Source organism: Ostrea edulis, chromosome 10, assembly GCF_947568905.1.
Source record: "Ostrea edulis chromosome 10, xbOstEdul1.1, whole genome shotgun sequence".
NCBI classification, from domain to species: domain Eukaryota; kingdom Metazoa; phylum Mollusca; class Bivalvia; order Ostreida; family Ostreidae; genus Ostrea; species Ostrea edulis.
In genome coordinates, this window is record NC_079173.1 from 24,596,947 (window position 1) to 24,621,440 (window position 24,494).

General features: G+C 35.9%; 1 protein-coding gene across 6 annotated transcripts in view; it reads right to left on the reverse strand.

Moving 5' to 3' along the window:
- The window catches only part of LOC125665602 (phosphatidylcholine translocator ABCB4-like), a 55,301-nt gene that overhangs the window by 25,401 nt on the left and 5,406 nt on the right, over positions 1 to 24,494 (reverse strand). For 2 of the 6 annotated variants that reach the window (XM_048898318.2, XM_048898314.2), the window contains exons 2-11: positions 15,099 to 15,695; positions 14,672 to 14,826; positions 14,116 to 14,382; positions 13,242 to 13,413; positions 11,670 to 11,794; positions 10,936 to 11,113; positions 10,449 to 10,673; positions 5,715 to 5,840; positions 4,746 to 4,949; positions 2,690 to 2,860 (exon numbers count right to left, since the gene is read on the reverse strand). In XM_048898318.2, coding sequence (XP_048754275.2) covers positions 2,690 to 2,860; positions 4,746 to 4,949; positions 5,715 to 5,840; positions 10,449 to 10,673; positions 10,936 to 11,113; positions 11,670 to 11,794; positions 13,242 to 13,413; positions 14,116 to 14,382; positions 14,672 to 14,826; positions 15,099 to 15,332 — 1,857 coding nt within the window. In that variant the 5' untranslated portion in view covers positions 15,333 to 15,695. Of the gene's footprint in view, positions 1 to 2,689; positions 2,861 to 4,745; positions 4,950 to 5,714; positions 5,841 to 10,448; positions 10,674 to 10,935; positions 11,114 to 11,669; positions 11,795 to 13,241; positions 13,414 to 14,115; positions 14,383 to 14,671; positions 14,827 to 15,098; positions 15,696 to 20,743; positions 21,004 to 22,430; positions 22,592 to 24,494 lie in introns of those variants that run through there. The other 4 variants (XM_056152332.1, XM_048898315.2, XM_056152331.1 and 1 more) reach the window with 4 other exon arrangements.

The following is a 24,494-nucleotide window of genomic DNA, read 5'->3' on the forward strand; positions in this document are numbered from 1 at the left end:
TCGGATTTACACCAACCAACCCTTCCTCCACATTCACCACCAACCCTTCCTCTGCTTTACACCAACCAACCCTTCCTCCACATTCACCACCACCAACCCTTCCTCCACTTTACAACACCAACCCTTCCTCTACTTTACACCATCAACCCTTCCTCCACTTTACAACACCAACCCTTCAACCACTTTACACCACCAACCCTTCCTCCGCTTTACACCACCAACCCTTCCTCCACTTTACAACACCAACACTTCCTATGCTTTACACCACCAAACCTTCCTCCACTTTACATCACCAACCCTTTCTCCACTTTACACCATCAACCCGTTCTCCACTTTACACCACCAAACCTTCCTCCACTTTACATCACCAACCCTTTCTCCACTTTACACCATCAACCCGTTCTCCACTTTACACCATCAACCCTTCCTCCACTTTACACCACCCACCCTTCCTCCACTTTACACCACCAACCCTTCCTCTACTTTACACCACCAACCTTTCCTCCACTTTACACCACCAACCCTTCCTCCACTTTACATCACCAACACTTCCATCACTTTACAACAACAGCCCTTCCGCAGCTTTACACCACCAACTCTTCCTCCACTTTATACCACCACCAACCCTTCCTCCACTTTACACCACCAACCCTTCCTCTGCTTTACACCACCAACCCTTCCTCCACTTTACACAGCCAACCCTTCCTCCACTTTACACCACCAACCCTTCCTCCACTTTACAACACCAACCCTTCCTCTACTTTACACCACCAACCCTTCCTCCACTTTACACCAACCCTTCCTTCATTTTACACCACCAACCCTTCCTCCACTTTACAACACCAACCCTTCCTCCACTTTACACCACCAACCCTTCCTCCACTTTACACCACCAACCCTTCCTCAACTTTATACCACCATCAACCCTTCCTCCACTTTACACCACCAACCCTTCCTCTAATTTACACCAAAAACCCTTCCTCCACTTTACAACACCAACCCTTCCTCCACTTTACACCACCAACACTTCCACCACTTTACAACAACAGCCCTTCCTCAGCTTTACACCACCAACCCTTCCTCCACTTTACACCATCAACCCTTCCTCCACTTTACACCACCAACCCTTCCTCTGCTTTACACCACCAACCCTTCCTCCACCATAAATCACCAAAACTTCCTTCACTTTACACAACCATCCCTTCACAACCATCCCTTCCTCTGCTTTACAACACCAACAACCCTTCCTCCGCTTTACACCACAAACCCGTTCTCCACTTTACACCACCAACCCTTTCTCCACTTTACACCACCAACCCTTTCTCCGCTTTATACCACCAACCTTTCCTCCACTTACAACACCAACCCTTCCTCGGCTTTACACCACCAACCCTTCCTCGGCTTTACACGATCAACCCTTCCTCCGCTTTACACCACCAACCCTTCCACCACTTTATACCACCAATCCTTCCTCCACTTTACAACACCAACCCTTCCTCGGCTTTACACCAACCAACCCTTACTTCACATTCACCACCAACCCTTCCTCCACTTTACACCACCAACCCTTCCTCCACTTTACACCACCAACCCTTCCTTGGCTTTATACCACCAACCCTTCCTTCCTCCACTTTACATAATCAACCCTTCCTCCACATTCACCACCAACCCTTCCTCCACTTTACACCACCAACCCTTCCTCTACTTTACAACACCAACCAACCCTTCATCCACCATACACCCTTCCTCCACTTTATTATACAACGTATAAATAAATGCACAAGTCTTTTACCCATAATCAGTGTTGTTATGATTTTGAATTAGGGTAGAATATATTTTATGTTCGTTTGAGACTGGGTTGAATTAGAACATCATTTACAGTACAAAATATGTTTCATTAAGATGAAGTTTTTCGTGTTTCCAGGAAGAAACGTTTTACATAGTTACCGGTTTCTGAGCCATTATGCAATATTTAAAATATTTACAATGTTTTTGCCTTCCATACCTTTACAAATTGTCATGATAGCCATTTTCTCATGCACAAGCTGCAGTTATGAACATTGCATGTATGAATCTTGATAAATATTAGGATGTCTATTTCAACAGCTGGGAATTCCGACAGAAATGAAAGTAGAATGTAAGTATTATAAATGAATTTCCTTAATTTTTGAAAATACTATAGGATTAAACATTCTTTTTGAAGAATTTATCGATGTGTAAACTCTGGACATTTTACTCACAAACTGAATAAAAGTGCAAAGCACTTTTATGTTAAGTTTGTGAGTAAAATGTCCGGAGTTTACACATCGATAAATTCTTCAAAAAGAATGTTTGATTCTTATAATTCCAATTCATTCGCTTTATTAACAATTGCAAAAATTTGAATAGTTTCCCCGCACTATGTTGTTTGTTTTCAGGCGTGTATGAATACATCGCGTTTTCGGATTTATTGATGTGTAAACTCTTGTTCAGCTTTATGTTTGTCCAATCAAAACAATTGTAATAAATAACATTGGAATTATAAGTGGGTATGAACTGCAATGCTTCACTCCAGCATACGACTTTTCATGAAGCCCTAACACATAAATGAAGAATACTGGTGAGAAGACAAAGTTTATGCTCTCATGTATTCAAAAATTTGAATTCATGTTTTAATTATCATTTAATGAAGAATAAATGATTTGCATACCCTCTCCAAAGCCTTTTGAACCACAGCCTCGCTTTCATTATCCAATGCCGACGTTGCTTCATCAAGAAGTAATATTTTGGGGTTCCTGACAAGAGCCCGGGCGATGGCTATCCTTTGTTTTTGTCCTCCACTGAGCTGGGCCCCTCGGTCTCCAACCAAAGTCTCGTATCCCTACAAGACAAATTATTTCGTTTTTATATATCAATAAAGATGAGCAGTCATTCAGTTTAATCATTTGGTTTAATCATGATGTGTAGCACATGTCTCACAAATGCAGTGTTAGTGTAACATGGAGATATCATTAAAGGCTTCAGGGATCTATTAATTGTTCCTGTAGGTGTACTTATTTTAGAGGTAATCATATCGTGCTGCTTCTTGTTCACTAACTCATGTTTTTTGCTAAATACAGCCAAACCTCGTTATCTAGAACTTGATGGGACCGAGAAAAAACTTTGAGATATCTGAGGATTCGCGATATCGAGGATAAAATACTTAAAGAATAAGTGGTTGGGACTTCCGAATCCCTTTGACATATTCATGGTATTTGAGATATCAGTATTTGATATACCAAATTGTATATGATTGAAACATCAAGATATCGTGATTTTAAATCAAAATTAGGTTACAGTTTATTTCCATTGATCGGCCATTTTCAGTTTCATTTAAGATAGAGTAATTCATACTGGCATTCTTTATCATATAAATATGTTAGGAGGTTCATACCACATATCAAAATGATGAAAAGATATTTTACAATGAAATACACCGCCACGGCACAATATGCCCGTTAAATGTTTGTTAATCAAAACAGATGAGTGTACACTGGACAAAATCATGTCAACCTTGGTAGGACAATTCACTTGTCAATACATGTAGAACTCATAAAGTACTCAGTCAACCTTGGTACGACAATTCACATGTCAATAGATCTCATTAAGTACTCAGTCAACCTTGGTATGACAATTCACATGTCAATAGATCTCATTAAGTACTCAGTCAACCTTGGTACGACAAATCATATGTCAATAGATCTCATTAAGTACTCAGTCAACCTTGGTACGACAATTCACATGTCAATAGATCTCATAAAGTACTCAGTCAACCTTGGTACAACAATTCACATGTCAATAGATCTCATAAAGTACTCAGTCAACCTTGGTACGACAATTCACATGTCAATAGATCTCATAAAGTACTCAGTCAACCTTGGTACGACAATTCATATGTCAATAGATCTCATTAAGTACTCAGTCAACCTTGGTACGACAATTCACATGTCAATAGATCTCATAAAGTACTCAGTCAACCTTGGTACAACAATTCATATGTCAATAGATCTCATTAAGTACTCAGTCAACCTTGGTACGACAATTCACATGTCAATAGATCTCATAAAGTACTCAAATATTAAACTCCATTTCATTTCAAAACATGCTTCATTTCATTACATGTACATGATGTACCTAAATTTCTTTCATATGATATTATTACATAAAATTTTGGGTTGTACAAAGAAATGTCCTATAATTAAAGGAGTGACAAATTATTTCCACAGCCGTCTTACATTCTACCCATAACTAAAGGAGAGACAAATTATTTCCACACCCTTCTTACATTATACCCATAACTAAAGGAGTGACAAATTATTTCCACAGCCTTCTCACATTATACTCGTTAATCAAATTTAAATTGGACAGATTGCCTCTTATCAAAATGATCTTTGCATGTCCAGCCGAACTCTCTAAAACACCATGGCTTAGATCATTACTTCCAAGGGACAAATGGAATCTTAAATGGACAGATCAAAATGATCTTTGTATGTCTGAACTGAACTCCTTTAAACACCATGGTGTAGATCATTATTCCCATGAGACAATTCCTCTACCTGTTGTGTGATATTTGTGCTTATTGAGTCTTTGCAAATTTTGTTGTAAAATAGTGCATATATTCATATCATCCATGTTAAGAACAAGTCTGGAAGCTACATTTTATTAAAAAACGTGTAAACTATTTTTTGATGTAAGGGTACTGCTCCATTATAATCACATGTCTATACCTGAGGAAGTTCCTTGATAAACATGTGGGCATTGGCCTCTTTAGCTGCCTGTTCTATTTCCCCCTGCGTAACGTCCATCCGACCATATCGAATGTTCTCAGCAATGGTAGTAGCAAACAACACTGGCTCCTGACTGACCACCCCTATCTGCTGACGAAGCCAGGTCACATTCAAATCACAGATGTCAACTCCATCTACACATACCTGTAGGTAGAGAAAGCACCTTTCAGAATAGAGAAATTAATTCGCACATGTGCATTCCATTAAAATTCCATGAAATTAAAATGTACATTTGACCTACGGTAATAATACTTCAATTCATCATTTAAAAAAATGAAATCTTGATCTACGTACTGTAAAAGTGGTTATTTATGCTGGGGGGGGGGTTAAGTACGCGTTTTTCCATGTCCAACATTACATGTGGGGGAAAAAAATATGTGGTAATTGAATATAATATGTATTATATCAACTATTTATAAGTATACACATGGGGAAAATTTACATGCGTATTATGTGACCACGGAATTGGTGTAAATTTCCCCCATATGTAAATAACCACTTTTACAGTAGTTCATAAGTTAAGACTGAGGTTAAAGCTGACGAAAACATGTCCCCCCCCCCCCCCCCCCCCCCCACCCAAATCTTTAAACTCCCGGTATAAACAAGGCAGAGAGACAGAACTGAGAATCATACAGACACAATTAGTTAACTGAAATAATAACAGCATCTACAACACAGGAAAAAAAGCGACTAATTTACAAGTGAGATTCAACACTTCTTCCTATTCAGAGTCCAGAAATACCTAAATTAATGTCAAGGAAAGTAGTGTAAAAATTGACACATTTTCCTTTCCCTGCTTTGTTACTTCCCTATAATACATCCTGTGACATTTCTGACCTGTAGTTTCTGCTGCCTATAATGACATACATAACATGTTTATTTCATGATACTTGAGCTGATCAGAGTTACCTGCCCTTCCTCTGGATCATAGAATCGCTGCAGCAGCTGTATGATGGTACTTTTACCACATCCTGACGACCCCACTAGGGCAACAGTCTGGCCCCTTTGTACTTCTAAGTCAATTCCTTGTAGGATCTGTGGATTACACATAAAATTTTATTTTACCATGTGTTGAATAACAGCAATGTGAAACCATGCATCTTTTAGATTATTTATTTTTCGGCTGTTTGGACTTTCACATCTATAAGACTTATATATAGATTTCTCCAGCGTTAGGGTTTGGCCTATGCTATATGCTCCAGTCCATGTAAGAGTGTTGTTGCTTACTGTAACACAGGACTTTGGTTTGAAAGTTACATGGCATCATCAAACTTTCAATTTCAATACCTGTGTGGTAGTATCGGTCTATATTATCTCCATTTCATTATTTTCTACTTACTTGTCTACGTAAATTCCTATCTTCGTATTCGAGTTGTTTATTTCATGAAACAGGAAGAGAGTTATCTTTTATTTTCAAACGTATTTTATTACAAAACTTCTCATTGGTTACTTCTAGATTTATTATCAAATCACATTACAGGTAACTTTTACTTTCATTCTTTTGTTAAGAATAGTATTTAAACCCGATCACAACCGTGCTCGGGGCTTCTGCTGAGCCATTCCTTGCAACAAGGTAAATATCAGGAGTTGCCTCACCCTGTATTTTTGATTATTGTTTCTTTATTTTTCCTATTTAGTTATATTTTTCTCTCAAGCCACATTCATTCCCCGGGATTATTATTTTGGTATTTATCATACAATTGTTGAACTTTATTAAAGGTTTAAAACTTTATTTATTTATTATTTTATTGCTAGCCTCACTCTAGGCGGACTCAAACTTACCTGGAAATATCTAAAGGGTTGAATACTTTATATAACACTTATCATCATTTAAAAAAAAAACACAACGCAAAGTAAAAAAGAACATATCAATAGTAGTGGCAGAATGCCCAACTACTACAGTGGTGCCGTTTGAACCAGGATTTGAGTCAAGTTTGAATGTTGATTGAATGTTAAACTTAAAGTGAAGGTCTAATTTGTTTGAAAATGGCAACATTTGGTCCTTCGGGTAAGGGCAAACATGATGAATCAAATCACGATTTTGATAAGTATGTTGACGACATATTAAAACAATTAAAAGACAAAATCGACAGGAAATCCCCTTTTGATTCAGTCAGCGGTGCTAGACCAAAAATTGAAAAGACGCCTTCGAATGCGTCCGAGAATAGAGACCTGTCAAACAGGTTTGTTAGTCAGTCAGATCGGCATCGTTTTGATGACAATAGCCGTTTTGTAGATCCGCCACGACGCCGTATTATTTCGGATAGAACTCTGCACGAGGAGTGCAACACTCCCAGACAAACAAGTCGAATATTATTCAATGATAACAATGCTTTGGTAGATCCGCCACGACGTAGTATTGATCGGCACGTGGAGTACAATACTCCTATAGATCACAATAGATTTCTAGATCCGCCACTTTATACAGATACTGGAAGATTATATCGGGACGAGGAGTGTTACACTCCGATGCGAACTTTGCATAGTTATTCACCGGGCTACTCACTTAACAGTGACAAAATTCTTAAAGAAAAAGAACCCGAGAAATTTGATGGTACATCAACAGACTGGCAAGATTATATAATTAGCTTTGAACAAGTAGCAGACTGGAATGGCTGGAATGAACGCGAACGTTCTCAACAGCTCATTATGTCTTTAAAAGGCAACGCGCAAAAACTACTCAGTGAATGTACGTGGTCTGACTTGCAAGATTATGCTAGGCTTAAATCTGTTCTGGGCAGGCGATTTAATCCTGTTGAAAGAGAAGTAGCGTTTAGGTGTGAATTTAAAAACAGAAAACGCGAGAAACAGGAATCTGCAGCAGAATTCGGTTATGCCTTACGCAGATTAGCATTAAAAGCATATCCCCATGTCGCCTACTCTGCTTTAGAAGCGCAAATTATAGACCATTTCATTCATGGTTTAGGACATTATGAACTCAAAAAACATGTCCAATTTCACCATCCCTTGTCACTAGATCAAGCGATCGCTTACGCAATGGAATATGAGGCCTTTGATGGTTCTCTAGATCATGTAAAAAAGCCGTGTAACGAGTTCGGGACCGAACGCGATCAGGGCATGATACCCATGCACACGCTTCAGAAGAGAGAAACTTCTGTCCATCGAGAGGAAATGGAGAAAATGATTGATCGCAAACTAGAGAAATTCAAAATAGAAATAAAAGATTTACTAAAAAGTACTCAAGCTTCCACACCAGAGCCTAAGACCAGATCTGAAATTATATGCAATTATTGTAAAGGTGTAGGGCACATAGAAAACCGATGTTACAGGAAATTTCCCGATCTTAGACCGGCAGTTACAAAGCCCGGGCAAACCCCAAAAACTTTAAACTAATATCGGCTGACATTGAGGTCGGAATGTCAGCCTTGAAAAGTGACAAACGATCATTTGCAAACGAAAAGTCAACAGACCGTACTAGTGACCCAGTTTCAATTGAGATGAAATCACCTGCGGTTTCTAATGAAAACCAAAATCCTGATGTCAAATCTAAGACAAATAGTCAGTTACCAAGTAAAACTGAATCAAAATACGCGAAAAAAGATAGTTCTTTGAAGTCAGTGAATGTGGAGAAAAATACCCCATGTTTTTATGTAAAAGCAAATATAGGAGAGCAACATTGCCAGCTACTAATAGATACAAGAGCACCTGTTTTAGTTCAAATAGAGGTGGACAGTCAGGGACTGCAACAGTTCCATGCACTTGAATCTGCAGATAGAGACCATAAGGAACTGTCACAGTTCCCAGAAGAAAATGATTCAAGGAAGCAGTGGTGTGGCCTGGGAATGGAGTGCCAGGTTCCGGAATGTCAACCACTGGGGAAATTCTCAAATTTTCGGAAGTATATGGCCCATTGGGCAAAAGTCCATCGGAAATACGTTCCACTATATAAATGCACCTTATGTGGCAAGCAGTTTGCCATCCACTCCAAAGGAAAAGGTCATCTTAGAACCCATGGAGGACAAAACGGGGTTCTAGAAGTTAAGGACGTCCCTAATCGCTTCTACATAAACCCAGGAACCTGTGCTCCATATAGACTAGGATCGAAAGAGGAACGCATACGACGTTTGGACGAGGAAAAATTGGAAGCACAAAGGAAGAGGAGGGTGCAAACCAAGAACTTATTCGCGCCATTTCCGTTAGCAGGGGAAAATAGGACCAACTGCAGAGATGAGGTGATAGATATTTTTCCTGGCAAAACCAGTGATAGTACACTTGTGATTAAAAGTTTGTTAGATAAGGAGAACAGGAAGATTGCGTGTACAATAATGGACGAAACGTGCACAATACCAGATTTTTGAATTCACTGTCTATAATTATTTTGTGTTATGATTTACATGGACTTTAAATTTTATCTACTGTATATTATCATTATCTATTGTCAGAAATTCTGTTATATTCAATTATATATTTTTATAAATAAAAATATAGTAATTGTCTAAGGGGGGAAGAATGTGGTAGTATCGGTCTATATTATCTCCATTTCATTATTTTCTACTTACTTGTCTACGTAAATTCCTATCTTCGTATTCGAGTTGTTTATTTCATGAAACAGGAAGAGAGTTATCTTTTATTTTCAAACGTATTTTATTACAAAACTTCTCATTGGTTACTTCTAGATTTATTATCAAATCACATTACAGGTAACTTTTACTTTCATTCTTTTGTTAAGAATAGTATTTAAACCCGATCACAACCGTGCTCGGGGCTTCTGCTGAGCCATTCCTTGCAACAAGGTAAATATCAGGAGTTGCCTCACCCTGTATTTTTGATTATTGTTTCTTTATTTTTCCTATTTAGTTATATTTTTCTCTCAAGTCACATTCATTCCCCGGGATTATTATTTTGGTATTTATCATACAATTGTTGAACTTTATTAAAGGTTTAAAACTTTATTTATTTATTATTTTATTGCTAGCCTCACTCTAGGCGGACTCAAACTTACCTGGAAATATCTAAAGGGTTGAATACTTTATATAACACTTATCATCATTTAAAAAAAAAACACAACGCGAAGTAAAAAGAACATATCAATAGTAGTGGCAGAATGCCCAACTACTACACCTGCACTTGAGAAGATACTGGACATTCCATCGGTCTCTATTCTTTGACTGAGGTCTGTCACAGCATGGGATTAAATATAGACCTCCCACTCGCGCATTACTAGAACTTTGTTCACTGACTGATGGCAGAAGTCAAATATTAATTTGTATATGAACAAAAAAACTGCCATAAACTGAGAGATATGGCATTAGTAATTTAACACTATTGTGGAGCATCAATTTTCATTGGTTTATGATAACTGTGTGAGAACATGAAGTTCAACTCAAAACTCTAGTCATCAATGGAGTTGTCTTGACTAGGAAATAAAGTTCTAGAAAATGACATATCACTGATAAACTCAACATGGCACTATGTAAAGTGCTTTACAGCAGCAAAAGAAATCATTATGGAGTTCAAATTTGTTTGTAAAGCCCCAACATTTGATGTCTACAAAAATACTTGAAACTACAGAAACTCTGGGTATGAAGAGATTTCTTGAACATGATTTAAGTTTAGGGGTATTTCTTCCACAAACAAGAACAATAACTCATTAATTGACCACAAATTCTACATTCATCTTACTGGTATGTCTGGCCTGGCAGGATATCGAAAATGGACACCCTTGAACTTTACGTTTCCCTCCATTTTTTCCAGCTTTGTTCCCTCATCTAGTTCATAATTAATCTTTGATTTCTGTTCAATAATGGAGAACACTTTAGTGGCTGCTCCGCGCGCGTTGGAGATGACCTCGAGAGTGGGGAAGGCGTGGCCTAATGACATGGAGCCAATCATTACTCCCAGAAAGACCTGTCGTGTAAGATGTAAAAATGGATGTAATTCTAATCAATGCATGAAACTGAAGGTGAAGATACCAGCAATCAATCTCATAACTCCTATAAGGAATACAAAATAAATAGTTGGACAAGTTATCATGTTAAACTTCAAAATGTAAATAGAGAAATAACTCAATATTTCCGATAATTGAATTTTTTTCTGATTTCACTTCACTTCATATACTGTGTGCCTCAATCCATTTCATTTTTACTTCTTTGATAATCCATCAACTCACAGTTAAAGTTTTGCCTGGATCAAATCCTTCATCAGGGTCCTGCATGAGCTGGATGCCGTAGTAGAACGCCACACTAAAGGCCGAGTAGATCAGGAACCAGAAGGCACTGACCGTCAGCCCCAAGACCAAACCTTTCTTCGCTGCATTGTTCTTGGCATGCATGAGGTTAGCATCGTACCTGTAACGAACAACTCTGAAAAGTCAGAGGTTTGCTCTGTGAACAATCTACATAAATGAACAATTCCGAAAGTGTGAACATTCTACACAAATGAACAATTCTGAAAGTGTGAACATTCTACACAAATGAACAACTCTAAAAGTGTCAACAATATTCTACACAAATGAACAACTCCGAAAGTGTGAACAATATTCTACACAAATGAACAATTCCGAAAGTGTGAACATTCTACACAAATGAACAACTCTAAAAGTGTCAACAATATTCTACACAAATGAACAACTCAGAAAGTGTGAACAATATTCTACACAAATGAAAAACTCTAAAAGTGTGAACAATATTCTACACAAATGAACAACTCTAAAAGTGTGAACAATATTCTACACAAATGAACAAATCTAAAAGTGTGAACAATATTCTACACAAATGAACAATTCCGAAAGGTCAGCGGTTTGTTCTGTGAACATTCTACATAATTTAATGATAAATTTCTTTTGACATTGATTTGTAGTTTATGCTTATTTTTGACTGGATCACCTGTGTGACATATTTCTACCTTTTACATTCCTTGTCTTGTCCATTGAAGGCTGTCACCGTTCTGATGGAGGAGAACACTTCCTCCGCCACGGCCCCCGCGCTGGCATAGGCCTGCGACTCCTCGGCCGACAAGTTACGCACCCACTGAAAAAGCCATTCATTGTAACAAATCATAACTTTAAAAATCATCATAATACTGATGGAATTGTCCAATTTGATTGGTGAAATCATGTCACATTGGGAGTATAATACTATTTGAGAAATAGGAAAACTCTTCGAGAGTAAATTTATATATATCTGTTACTGAACCATCACACCACCTTGGTTGGTATGCATAGATTTAATACAATCCTCCACAGCTGTTCAATCAATATTTTAGAGTTACCTCCCATTTATGAAATGGGATTGTACTTGAAAACCTCATAGGATATATTTATGTTGACATTTGCAAAGTGAAAAAAGGCTTGTTTCAGGCAAAAAACTATTTCTTGACATCATAGAGAAATGTATTCTAGTTGATGAAAAAGGTCCTTACTGCAATAAATACATTCTGTTGTCTGTTACTGACCTATACTCATGTATGACAGAACCAGAAAGGTCATTAAAAAATCAAGAGGAGGTAAGGCCAGAATACTCTACAAATTTCAAGTCAAACTATAAATAAATCCTTTATCAAACTAGAACTGTCCTAATGGGACTAATACCCCCCGCGGGGCATATAAGATGATGGGAAATATTTAATGCAAGCACATTGGATATTTTCACATTATCTACAGGGTAATCAATGTGAATGCAGAAGTGTATATTCTACAGTACAGCAGTACATGAAATATTAAAAATATGTTTAATATAAACAATGAATACTATTTGGCACATTTTAGGCTGTATGATTACAAATCCCTGGTCAACTCTTCTAGTCTTTAGTTTATATTCACTTTGTTAAAGATCATTATGTTATGCCAACTTTACTTTGTCATTGATTTTGTCAGTAAATAAAGGACATTAGCGTAAAACAGTATTAGAAATAAACTCTGGACAAATTGTGTCTATTACTACAAGTACAACCAAACCAGAAAATGTCCGTAACTTCCATAACTGTTAAAATATTTCAATGAAAATAGAAGATGCACAACTACATTATATATATAAGATGAGAATAAAGTTTGAATCAAATCTGTTCAACGGTATTAGAATTAAACTCTGGACAAAGTGCGCAACCCCCAAAATGAAAAGAAAATGTGCGTAACTTCTATAACTGTTAAAATATTTCAATGAAAATAGGAGATGCACAACTACATAATATATACAAGATGTGCATAAAGTTTGAATGAAATATGTCCAGCGGTATTAGAAATAAACTTCGGACAAATTGCGTCTACCGACAAACGGACGGACAGACGGACAAAGTGATTACAGTATACCCCCCCAAACTTCGTTTGCTGGGGGTATAATGATAGCAGAGATATGGTCTAGACAATGTTCTTTATTACAAGTGAAAGAAAATATCAGAATAAAACAAATCTGCAGTCCTGAAGAGGAGACTTAAGTTATTTAAAATTGTTCCCGATGCTTACTTCCAGACAACCCTCACCTTAGTTAAAGTACCCCCAACAATGATAACCAAAGGACAAAAGGCCACCGTCGCAAGGGCAAGCTTCCATCCCGACACAAATGCAATCACAAAAGACAGCAAAAATGTGGTCGTCCACTGGAAAAAAGTGGCTACCTTGTCTCCAATCCCATCATAGATTAGGTGCATGTCTCTAAAAATAAAATTTAATAAAAGTAGTTTTTATCGTTGCCCTTAATGGAGAGTGACATCACAATTTTCTTTATCAGATTCTGGAATATTTTCACCCTCTTCTCATTTCATTAAGAGTAAATGGCGAGCAAACGGAAAAATGGAATCTAAAGTAGACCGTTTCAGGTGCTGTACTTTGAGTGTCAGAGTTGGCAGTTGTGCATTTGCAGGTATTGATACATGACAATGACGCTGTAAAACAATTGTTACCAAACACTCAAACACATCAACTCGTGTTATCAAATGAATTCCTCCACATCATCACTAGTGGAACTTACAACACGTCGAGTTTATTTCAATAAATTCACCTTTCCAATAATAAAATACTAAATTGTTTCTTTGAAAGATCCTGTCATTCACTAGTGGTACAGACCATTTTGTTGGTCCATATAGAATTTCATGTACAGTGTAACAAACTCAAATTAACAAGCTGAAGATCCTGTCATTAACAAGAGGTACGTACAGACCATTTTTTGGGGTCTATATACATGTATATGGAATTTCAAGTAGAGTGAAGCAAAATTAACAATCAGTGACAAATAAGTGATATATGTGTACATAGTCACAAAATATTGCTGCATAATCTACAATTTAATCTTGAATGTACAATGTACAAATGAAACACTAAACTAATACTGATTGAATTCAAGAAAGCAAGCCTTACTCTGAAAATCGTGTACTTAATTCACTGCTCTCATGTGTATCAAACCATTCCATGTCTTGACGCATAATTGACCGAAAGAAAAGCTTCCGGATGACTCGGATTTGTTTCTCTGCAGACAGAGTGAAACAGAAGATGCTGATGAACCCAAGAGCGAAGGCACCGACAGCAATAAGACAGAAGTATAGCGCATACTCCTTAGCGATGTCCAGAAGGTTTAGACTATTTAGTAGCGCCTCACGACTAAATAGCAGAGTCTGGTTCGTATCACTACAATTTACAAAGGAATAGAGGTTAAAGGTCATATCAATGGTATATGCCCAATTATTAGGAAAAATCCCCCAGAATTACAAAATATATTGTATGCAATTAGATAATATGCATGTATGGGTAAAATACTACTACAGAAATTAGAAATGCAGATTATAATTTGCTACCATTTGGGCATTTATGAATCAAATCGCAAAAATTTCCAACCACAGATTCTGAAAATACCCGTTATACGGTATAACACCACTGGTGTAGAGTACGTGCTAATTATAGGAACACTAAATTTTACCTGAAATTCGTTTTCTGGGCCACATCATACAAAATGAATGTGTTCGCTAGTTCTCCATACACAAAGAAGTTTAGCGGTGTCGCACATCCAACGCCCATTGCACATAATATTCCAACTGCAAAAATCAGCTTGTCAAAGGCACTGCCATATCGGAACTAGAGAGTAAATTCAAATTATTTCCACACTATAATGTTATTCCTTTCAATACAGGCTGCAGGCATAAAATATATTAGGATGATATATTATACCTTTTAGCATATAAGCAATAAATTTGAATCTTTGACAATTGACAGGCGTTTTTAAAAACTTGAAATCTCACTGAGCAAATTTAGAATGATACATATTCTGGGGTCAAATCGGACAAGAATCCTTAGTTATATAACCACAGAAGTTATGCAAATGAATATAAAGGAGTTGAATAATTTACCAGCTGAAAGAAGCCAATATTCTGCACTTTTTCCTTGTGGCTGGGTGTCTTGACCAGCTTCACCTGAACATCACTGTTTATCGTCACCTTGGTCTGCTCTTTCTCAGGGACAGCTGCTTCATTCTCTACATCTCCATTTTGCTTTGATAAACCATTTTGAGTCCCATTTTTTTTCGTATCCATGACAACATCAGTCATTGTTATGGTGGAGATTTCGGTGTTTTGTTTCTCCATGATGATGACAGTTTATACTCAAAATGGTAAAAAATCTACGAGAATTGTAACAATTCTATGTTACTTTTATATAAAAAAAAAAATCACACTACAGAATTCAATCCTGAACCAATACAGATGTACATTCAATTTTCCTCTTTCTAAATCCTGTTGTGTTAACACCTTGAAGTTAAAATGTTATCAATTTAGAATAATGATAAAATCAATGCTCAGCCTTGTATCATGCTAATCTGAATGACAAAGAGTTAACACCGGGAAATTGTTGGATCCTCCTAAACTGCATGATTGTGCTTTTTCTGAACATGATGCCACAGCACGTCCCAATTATACATTTATAGCATGGTCCTTTTATCTAGATGGTCCCTGCAAAAAAAAAAAAAAAAAAAAAAAGATATGAAAAATGAACATATATACATAATATATAGATTATGGCAATGTTCAATAAAAATTATAATTAATGTTATCATAATACCATTACTTACAACATATGTAACAGATTAGACTTAATATGTACTTAAGCAGTCACTTAATGTCGAAAATGATACTAAATTCTAAAAACAAAATTTAAATGTATAAGGACATACATGTATATACAACATTTTTCAATAATACAATGTGCATATGATTTTTCATTATATTTAATTAACATATAATTCATTTGAATTCTATCTCATTTCTACAAACAAGAGGCCCATGGGCCATACCGCTCACCTGAGTCACCTTGGCCCATATTTAAAGATTTTTTCCTATATATTTGCATGTAAAACTTTGATCCCTTTTGTGGCCCAACCTACCCCCAGGGGCCATGATTTTTACAAACTTGAATCTGCACTATGTCAGGAAGCTTTCATGTAAATGTAAACTTCTATGGCACAATGGTTCTTGAGAAGATTTTAAAAGATACTTGTATGTAAAACTGAGATCCCCTATTGTGGCCCCATCCTTCCCCAGGGGGCCATGGTTTGAACAAACTTGAATCTGCACTAATATGTCAGGAATCTTTCATGCAAATTTGTACTTTCCTAGTCCAATGGTTCTAGAGAAGAAGATTTATAGAGATTTTCCCTGTACAGTACGGCCAACGCGGATCCCGTATTTACCGCGCTCCCCCCGCGGGATAGAGCTACCGCGGTATATCTCAGGTAACCCTGCATATCCCGCGCTCCCCCCGCGGTCCCGCTGTCCTCGCCGCGGTCTTACCTGTAGATGATTAATGCCATCAACAAACGCGAGTTATCTCCCGTTAACGTAAAAATAAATACTGATCATCAACTGAAAACAGATCGTTTGTTCAGCAATACTATAAATAAATCAATTGCCATATACATGTGCATGCACCGCTTGTAAAAACACATTTTACAAAAACTTCTCATGTTACCTTTATTGAACCATACATTCAATATAAGGGTAGATTACCATATATACCAATGTCGGAAGATGACCATATACAAGTGCATATATATACGCTTTATCCGTAAACCGGCAAAGGTAACTTCACGAAAACTGATTATCCCTGTCAGTATCAATCACATATTTGTGGTTTCATAAATTGTTTTTCAGGAATTTAATTCTATACAATGTATTTGTACAAATATTTAAAAACAAAACAAAACATGGACAACATAAATTTATATCAAAGTAGGGGAAAGAAAACCTTGCATCAGCAAATTCTAATCTTTATAAAATTTGAGAGAGAGAGAGAGAGAGAGATTACTATTTAACATAGCTGACTGCACTGTGAAGAAACGGGCATGGGTATGTGTATATCTGTTACATAACACGCCCTGTCTGCTTCAACGCCTCAGACATCGATCGGCGCATGCTTTACCCGTGAAACAGCAAAAGTAACTTCACGAAAACTGATTATTCCTGTTAGTATCAATCACAGAGTGGTTGTTTCAAAAATTATTTTTCAGGAATATAAGTCTATACATGTATTTGTACAAATATAAAAAAACATGTATCACGCAAATATTAAAGTAGGAAAAGGAAAGCCTAGCATCATTATTTGAGAGGGGGTGGGGGGGGGGGGGGGGGGGGGGGGAGAGATAAAACGTGTAAAGTGAGGACAATTTTTAACGATTTGATAAAAATCTGCCCAAATTACGTCTCCATAAACGTGACCCGCAGCATAAGAAAGATGTAGATACAAAATGTTAGATTAGAGGGGACAAGTGGTGTGAGGATATGTTCTAATTAATATTCTCTCAAAACCATTTTTTTTCCCAATTCGAAAGAGAGTATTAGATAGGTGTCCCTATAGCTATATAAACACAGTACATATTTGCCTTTACATCAACATGCGTGTAATCTCTTCTAGACATTGTGAAGACGGTCCTAACTTAATAGGTTTCATTGTGTTGAGAACGTCTCGGGTATGTGTATATCTGTTACATAACACTTCCTGTCTGCTTCAACGCCCCAGACCTCGATCGCTCTTACCCGTGAAACTGCTAAGACAACATTAGACTAGCCACACAAACACCGCTTGGTAATCAATACAAATAAAGCATCAATCTAATTAAGTTGGATCCAAATTCTCAAATTTTAATTAAATTTTTGGGGCTTTGAATATAAGAGAGAGAGGAAAAAAACCGCAATGCATATTTTAAGGGATATACTATAATACCAAAAAGTAGATAACAAGTAAAACGCAGTTTTGGGGTATACACCACCCCTGTCGTATATGTGTGGCCTTACTCTACAGCGTATATTAAATTTTGATTTAACATGCAATTAGAGAGTAATTTTGATGATACTGACATTCATATGAACCGTAATAAAAAGGAATTAGGAAGTTGTAAGCGAGGAAACCAGCACATGACGAAGGAATTAAAAACAAACACCCTAGTTTAATTACTGGTAAAATTTGTTGCGTATAGGTAATTGTAAGTTGATAAGTAGATCCCATGTCCTGGAGTAGAGACATTACAATTTTGACATCCTGTATTCGACGCGTTGAACATATACACACAGGGTCTTCTCCCCCGTGTGTTGTTTTAAGAACACGGTCAGCAGGGACCTAACAGGTGTACATATAAACGATGTTCGATTGAAATGAGAAAACAAAAATCTTTCTTTTAGCATAATATAAAATTTACATTTTTTTTATTCATAAAACATACAAAATAATATTTTGTTATTAATAAATTTTTGAACCAATTCTCGAAGTCTACACAAACGCCATTAAAACAGGCAGAACATATTAATCTTGCACTCGTATACGGTCATTTGTAGATCTATTTGTATTATTTTTTCACTGTAAAAAATATTAGGACACAGCTCCTAATCCTTAAATGTAGCATAAATAAAATGTTTTGTGTTGGGGGTTTTTTAGAATAAAAAAATCGGAGGTGTATTAAATATGCTAAATCCTAAGTATATCTGGTTTTAGTAGGTCCCTGATTTTCTTTTTCTTTTTTTCTTTTTTCTAAAATGATTTATTTAATATACCGGTATGTAATGCGAAATAGCTGGCCATAAGCAAGCCGTACTCATTTTCTGCCGACGAATAAAATAGCTATCGTACAGTTAGTTTGTCCCTGTTAGGAAAATAACGGTACTTCACACCACAGCGGTGTAAATCTGCCCCACGATGAAATCCCGCGGAGGGTTAGCGCGGGAAGGATTAACATACCGCGGGGGGAGCGTGGTCTAATACGGGATCCGCGATGGCCGTACTGTATTTCTATGTAAAACTTTGATCCCCTATTGTGCCCCCGTCCTACCCCCGGGTGCAATGATTTGAATAAACTTGATTCTCCACTATAACAGGAAGCTTTCATGTAAATTTCCGTTCTTCTGGTCCAGTGGTTCTTGAGAAGAAGATTTTCAAATGACCCCGTCCCTATTTTTGCATTTTTGTGGTTATCTCCCCTTTGAAGGGGGCATGACCTTCATTTGAACAAACTTGAAAGCCCTTCACCCAAGGATGCTTTTCGCCAAGTTTGGTTCAAATTGGTCCAGTGGTTCTGGAGAAGAAGTCGAAAATGTGAGAAGTTTACAGACAGACGATGGACAACAGGTGATCAGAAAAACTCACTTGAGCTTTCAGCTCAGGTGAGCTAAAAACTCTTGGGGTATGTACTGATTATATTACCATATGTTTGTTTGTTTTAGAGTTACACTGTAGCATATATCAATTTGATAGTCCCTGGTTGTAAAATCAGCTCTCACTGTATGTAATAACAGTATAAATGGACAGTACTATAGCAAAGAAGGAGACAAAAATCTTTGGAGTAATCACCAGTTACAAGGCCGAAGCCCTTGTATTACTAGTTACTAAGTGAATTTACCACTAGCTGAACTACATGTATCCATGCCGATGTACAAAGTATGGTAATATTACTACGTAATATATAATATAGGCTTAAATCTAAAGTCGCTCTCCTACTAACCTGCATGTTTTTGGTTTTTTTTTTATTCTGTGTATTATTTATTCAATGTTAATTTTTTACCTGAACAGGTTGGGTTTTTTTTGTTTGTATTATCTATTCTTTCCCGTTGGGATCCAGGTTAGAATAGGTCCTCAGTACCCCCCCCCCCCTTTTTTTTTGTATTATCTATTCTTTCCCGTTGGGATCCAGGTTAGAATAGGTTCTCAGTACCCCTTGCTTGTTGTAAGAGGCGACTAAATCAGGCACCACAAAAACTATATATGGCCCCGTGTCACAGCGGGTGTGGCACGATAAAGATCCCTCCCTGCTCAAAGGCCATAAGCACCAAGCATAGGCTTAAATTTTTCAACTGTACACCGGCAATGGTGACGTCTCGATCCATATGAGTGAAAACTTCTCAAGTGGGACGTTAATCAATCTATCAATTATCTATTCTTCTCAATGCGTTACTTTTAGCAAGAATTAATATACATTCAATTTGATTGTTGTATAATATCAGCGATAGTCACATAAATATCACCTATTATTCTATATTATTTAAAATTAATATATCAATTAATTATAACATTTTTAATTTATAATTACCAGTGTAATTTGCATACCTTAACCTATCTGTCTCCTGGTGATTTTAACTATATGTAGATTACACACAAAATCCGAGTCACAATTGAAGCCTGCTCTCTTCACATGCGTATAATAGTAAGGTATGCATTGGGCTTTAAATATAGGTTTACAGGTCAGCTAAGTTGCTTTTGTAACAGGAGAGGTAAAAATGTCACTGTATATTATTCACCGAAATCCAGTGAGAATTTTAGGCCTCAATGGGGACCTTTCAAAGACCCATATACCCCGGTATATCAAATTTCTAATTTCACTTTTTAAAAAAATGAAGAAGAAAACCTTAAAAATCCTTTTTCCATATGAATGAAAAAATTCTCTATCTCAATCACCATAAAGATTAATGAATATAATGTACAATGCCCATGGTCATTTAAAGCTTTAATATAAACTTACATAGAATTTACTCACACAAACACAGCTGTCGATCTCTTCCAAGTTAAACTATTCAATCTTTGTGATTTTCAAGCACGATAACACACTACAATAATGAATTAATCCAAACACAATCAAATGTCCATCTAACTAATTACGGGTACAGTGTATATTAATTAATTCTTATTAATTGTATACCTGAAAGTCTAAATTACAATCTTTACTATATAACTGAAGATACAATCTTCAATCTTTATATATGAAATCTAAAATTTTATGATGCAATGATAATACATCATAAAACAGATGTTCCCCTAGGTTGAAAATATAGAATGAATATTTAGAATATGGAACAAAGGAGGTTAAATTGTAGACTGATTTGGCTAACCAAACTGATAAGGAGACTTCCTGCCATACAACACAATTCAGTTCACTAAGTAGAACACCCTTCAAGTCATTTAATATGTCACACGTAAGTATGCGAGAACTCTACAGGGTCTCGAGGGTTTTTTAAATAACATCGTGTATGTGAAACCGAATATCGTTACATTCACAAATCTAAATATATTATTTGTATGTGATATAATTTTATGATTGTCAGTTTCTATAGAATTAAAACATGCCATATTAAAAGTCCACTTCATTAGACAACTTTTTCTTGAAATTACAGTTATCAAAATCTTTCTTTAATTAAAACAACTATAATTCTGCCAGATTCTTTAAATTATTATAAATCTGTTCTTCAACTATTTTGGGAAAATAATTCAAATTGTTCTCTATTACAAATGTAATTCTTTATAATATATCTTGAACTCATTATAAAGATAGATCTACAAATATCTGAAATCTTGAAATGTTCATAAGATGTTCCTCAAATTCATTTTCAAATCAGTGATTAGAAGGATTTTCAGGAATTTTTTTTTCTTCCTTTCTTTTATGAATTTGAATTTATGAGTATTCTAAATTTAGAACTTGATTATTAATATTAAGAACCAATTAAATCATAATGAGCAATGAGGGTAATTTTTCAATGAGTATCACCTGAGTATACTGAAAGTATCACGATTATTAAAATGCATCAGTCCCAGATTCAAACCCAGTGTCCAAAATAAAATACATGTATGTGTAATATGTAAATATTTTGCTGAGCTTTCTGCCCATCTGACGGCCAGCATGATACAAACTGTATTAATTATTTTTCAGAGTTCTTCTGCTGGTCAACATATTGTCAACAACTTGAAATCAAATTACAGACTGCGAAGCCCATAAAAAATTAATCTTTTTTAATTCATCTCATACATGTCATATGTCACTGCATGGACAAAATGGAAAATAACCCTACCAAAAATCTCATCTCACTGGACAAAAGGACTGCAATCACACACCCCCAGTTTAGGGGATACTGCCTGTCACTCAAACACCATTGATGGGGTTATTAGGTCAACGCACCGTGACCCTTTAATACATGTACTTCTTTATACTTTTAAAATTTGTGACAGTCACACAGATGTCATCCAGCTAGGTCTTTATATAACCATCCAAATAAGCAGATTTTTAAGCACACCAAGGTTTTTGTTATATAATATATCTTAAGTTAATACTTTAACATGTTCAACCTTTACTATGTATTATCATTATATTCATCATTCAATTTGAATAAAATTACTAAATATATAATAAATAATAACATTATGAAATGCAAACTGACCTATAAGATAATTATACTTTCCCAAATTATTGATGTTTTCCAGCACTGATTAAAAACACGCATTGAAAATCCACACCTCCTCGCTATAAGCACTCTTGATGTTCAAATTATACAAAAACATACACCTGCAGACACAGGAGCTGGGTCCAGACACATCACAAGACGAATGGTTATAAAATTATACAGCATGTGTCTCCAACAAAAAGATAACTACACATATACTACAACACACCGATCTGAACATCCTTGAGGATATATAATGCTGCACATGTGTACTAAAAAGAATCCAGACTTATATTGTTTATAGGACTAATGCCTCATTTTTCTGGCATTCAAATTAAATCCCATCATAATCCTTTTTGTACATATTTTTTTTCTTCTAATCATTTAACTCATGAATGAAAGGAAGGAATAAATGTACCTTGTATGTGTGGTCTGAATATATATGTAGGTCAATGACCATTTCTGTCATGGCTACATGTGTGTATAAATCACATAATGCTCTTACATTAGACCTGTCATTGTGTATTTTACAGTATACATATGCTAAAGGTCAGGAAATGGAACAATTAACTTGCCTTCAGGCAAAACGAATTTTGTAATCCATGCCATTCAACAAAGCAATAAACTAAGATTTATATGTATGACATGTACCTGTGGGTGACCATTCTACATGAGAAATATACGAAATAAAATATACAATGTACTACATGCAACAGCTGGGAAAAGGGAAAATGCAACAGGCCACACCAGCGTTTAAAGCCACTGGGTCCCCGAATCTGAAGTTAGTTGTTCCAACACCTGGGCTACCTAGCCACTGGCAATCAACCACGACTAGCCAGTCACACATGTATATACAGGTACTTTAAAGCAGGTAGAGAATATGTTATATAAAATTTAAGCTCCGACATATGATATGGTTCTGTAGTGCAATACCACTCAATATCTGCAGATTAATCTAATACATCTTTATAGTATATATCTAGACCATAAATAATAAAGTCCATCCTTCAGGGTGACAAAAAATGAATAAAGTTGAATTTCAAAATGTAATTTTCCCCCCTTTATTGTGCAGTTTTCCCTGTAGTATTACATTTTGTTAGCATACTAGACAAATTAACATTCCGCGCCATTGTAAATTATTTATCATTACCTTAACAGTGAATTAAAAGAAAACAGAGAAAAGGCTCTGTGTTTCATCAGTTTTTACTCCATGCGGTGTCTGTTGACTTGTTTCCTGAATAACAAAATAGTTATATGGTTGAAATGATTATAAAAAAGAAAAAATTGCTGCAGTGTATCCATCACGCCATTTTCACAGTATTGGTGATAATTCATACTTGCTAATTAATGTTATAATGCATTCTACATCAAGATATATGATTAAACCCATAACAGATATGACCAAATATTGACCAAATGGTACCTTTAACAAATCCAATGATATATAACAGTCCCATGTTCTATTAAAAAAAAATATTCAAGATATACATCTGAAAAAAAGGATATTTTGTGTGTTATGCTGTTGCAGCTCAAAAATGGCTTTATTTTCAAGCTTTTGTCCAAAGAGATTTATAGAAGAGAAGAGACTTTTGGTAATAGAAACCAGATCAGTAAGAAATTATTCCTCTTTTATGTGCAATTTACTGTAGGTAAATCGAAAAAATATTAGCGAAATATAATGTTTAAATATGTGAAAATGCTTGTACGTTATGCAATTTTATAAAATTCCAATGTTTAAACTTACAAGTAAAAAAACTACATGTTAATTCATTATTTCAACTTTTGTTTTGCATTGAAAATTGAGTTGAATACTAAATGAAACATTATAGAAAAGTTAGAGAGGATTATTCAAAACTTGAAAAAATTACGCATTTTTCTCCAACTGGCATAAAAATGTCCCAAAAATTCTGTAGTGTCCGCAACATGTGAATATTTTGGAATGCTTGATGACTTACACTTCTATACTCTTACTGGTAAGAGGCAATACAGTTACTAATGTGTCTACCTAAGAAACATACTCTAGCTCAGTATTGCTAAGTTTTCTGACAGATATATTGTGTT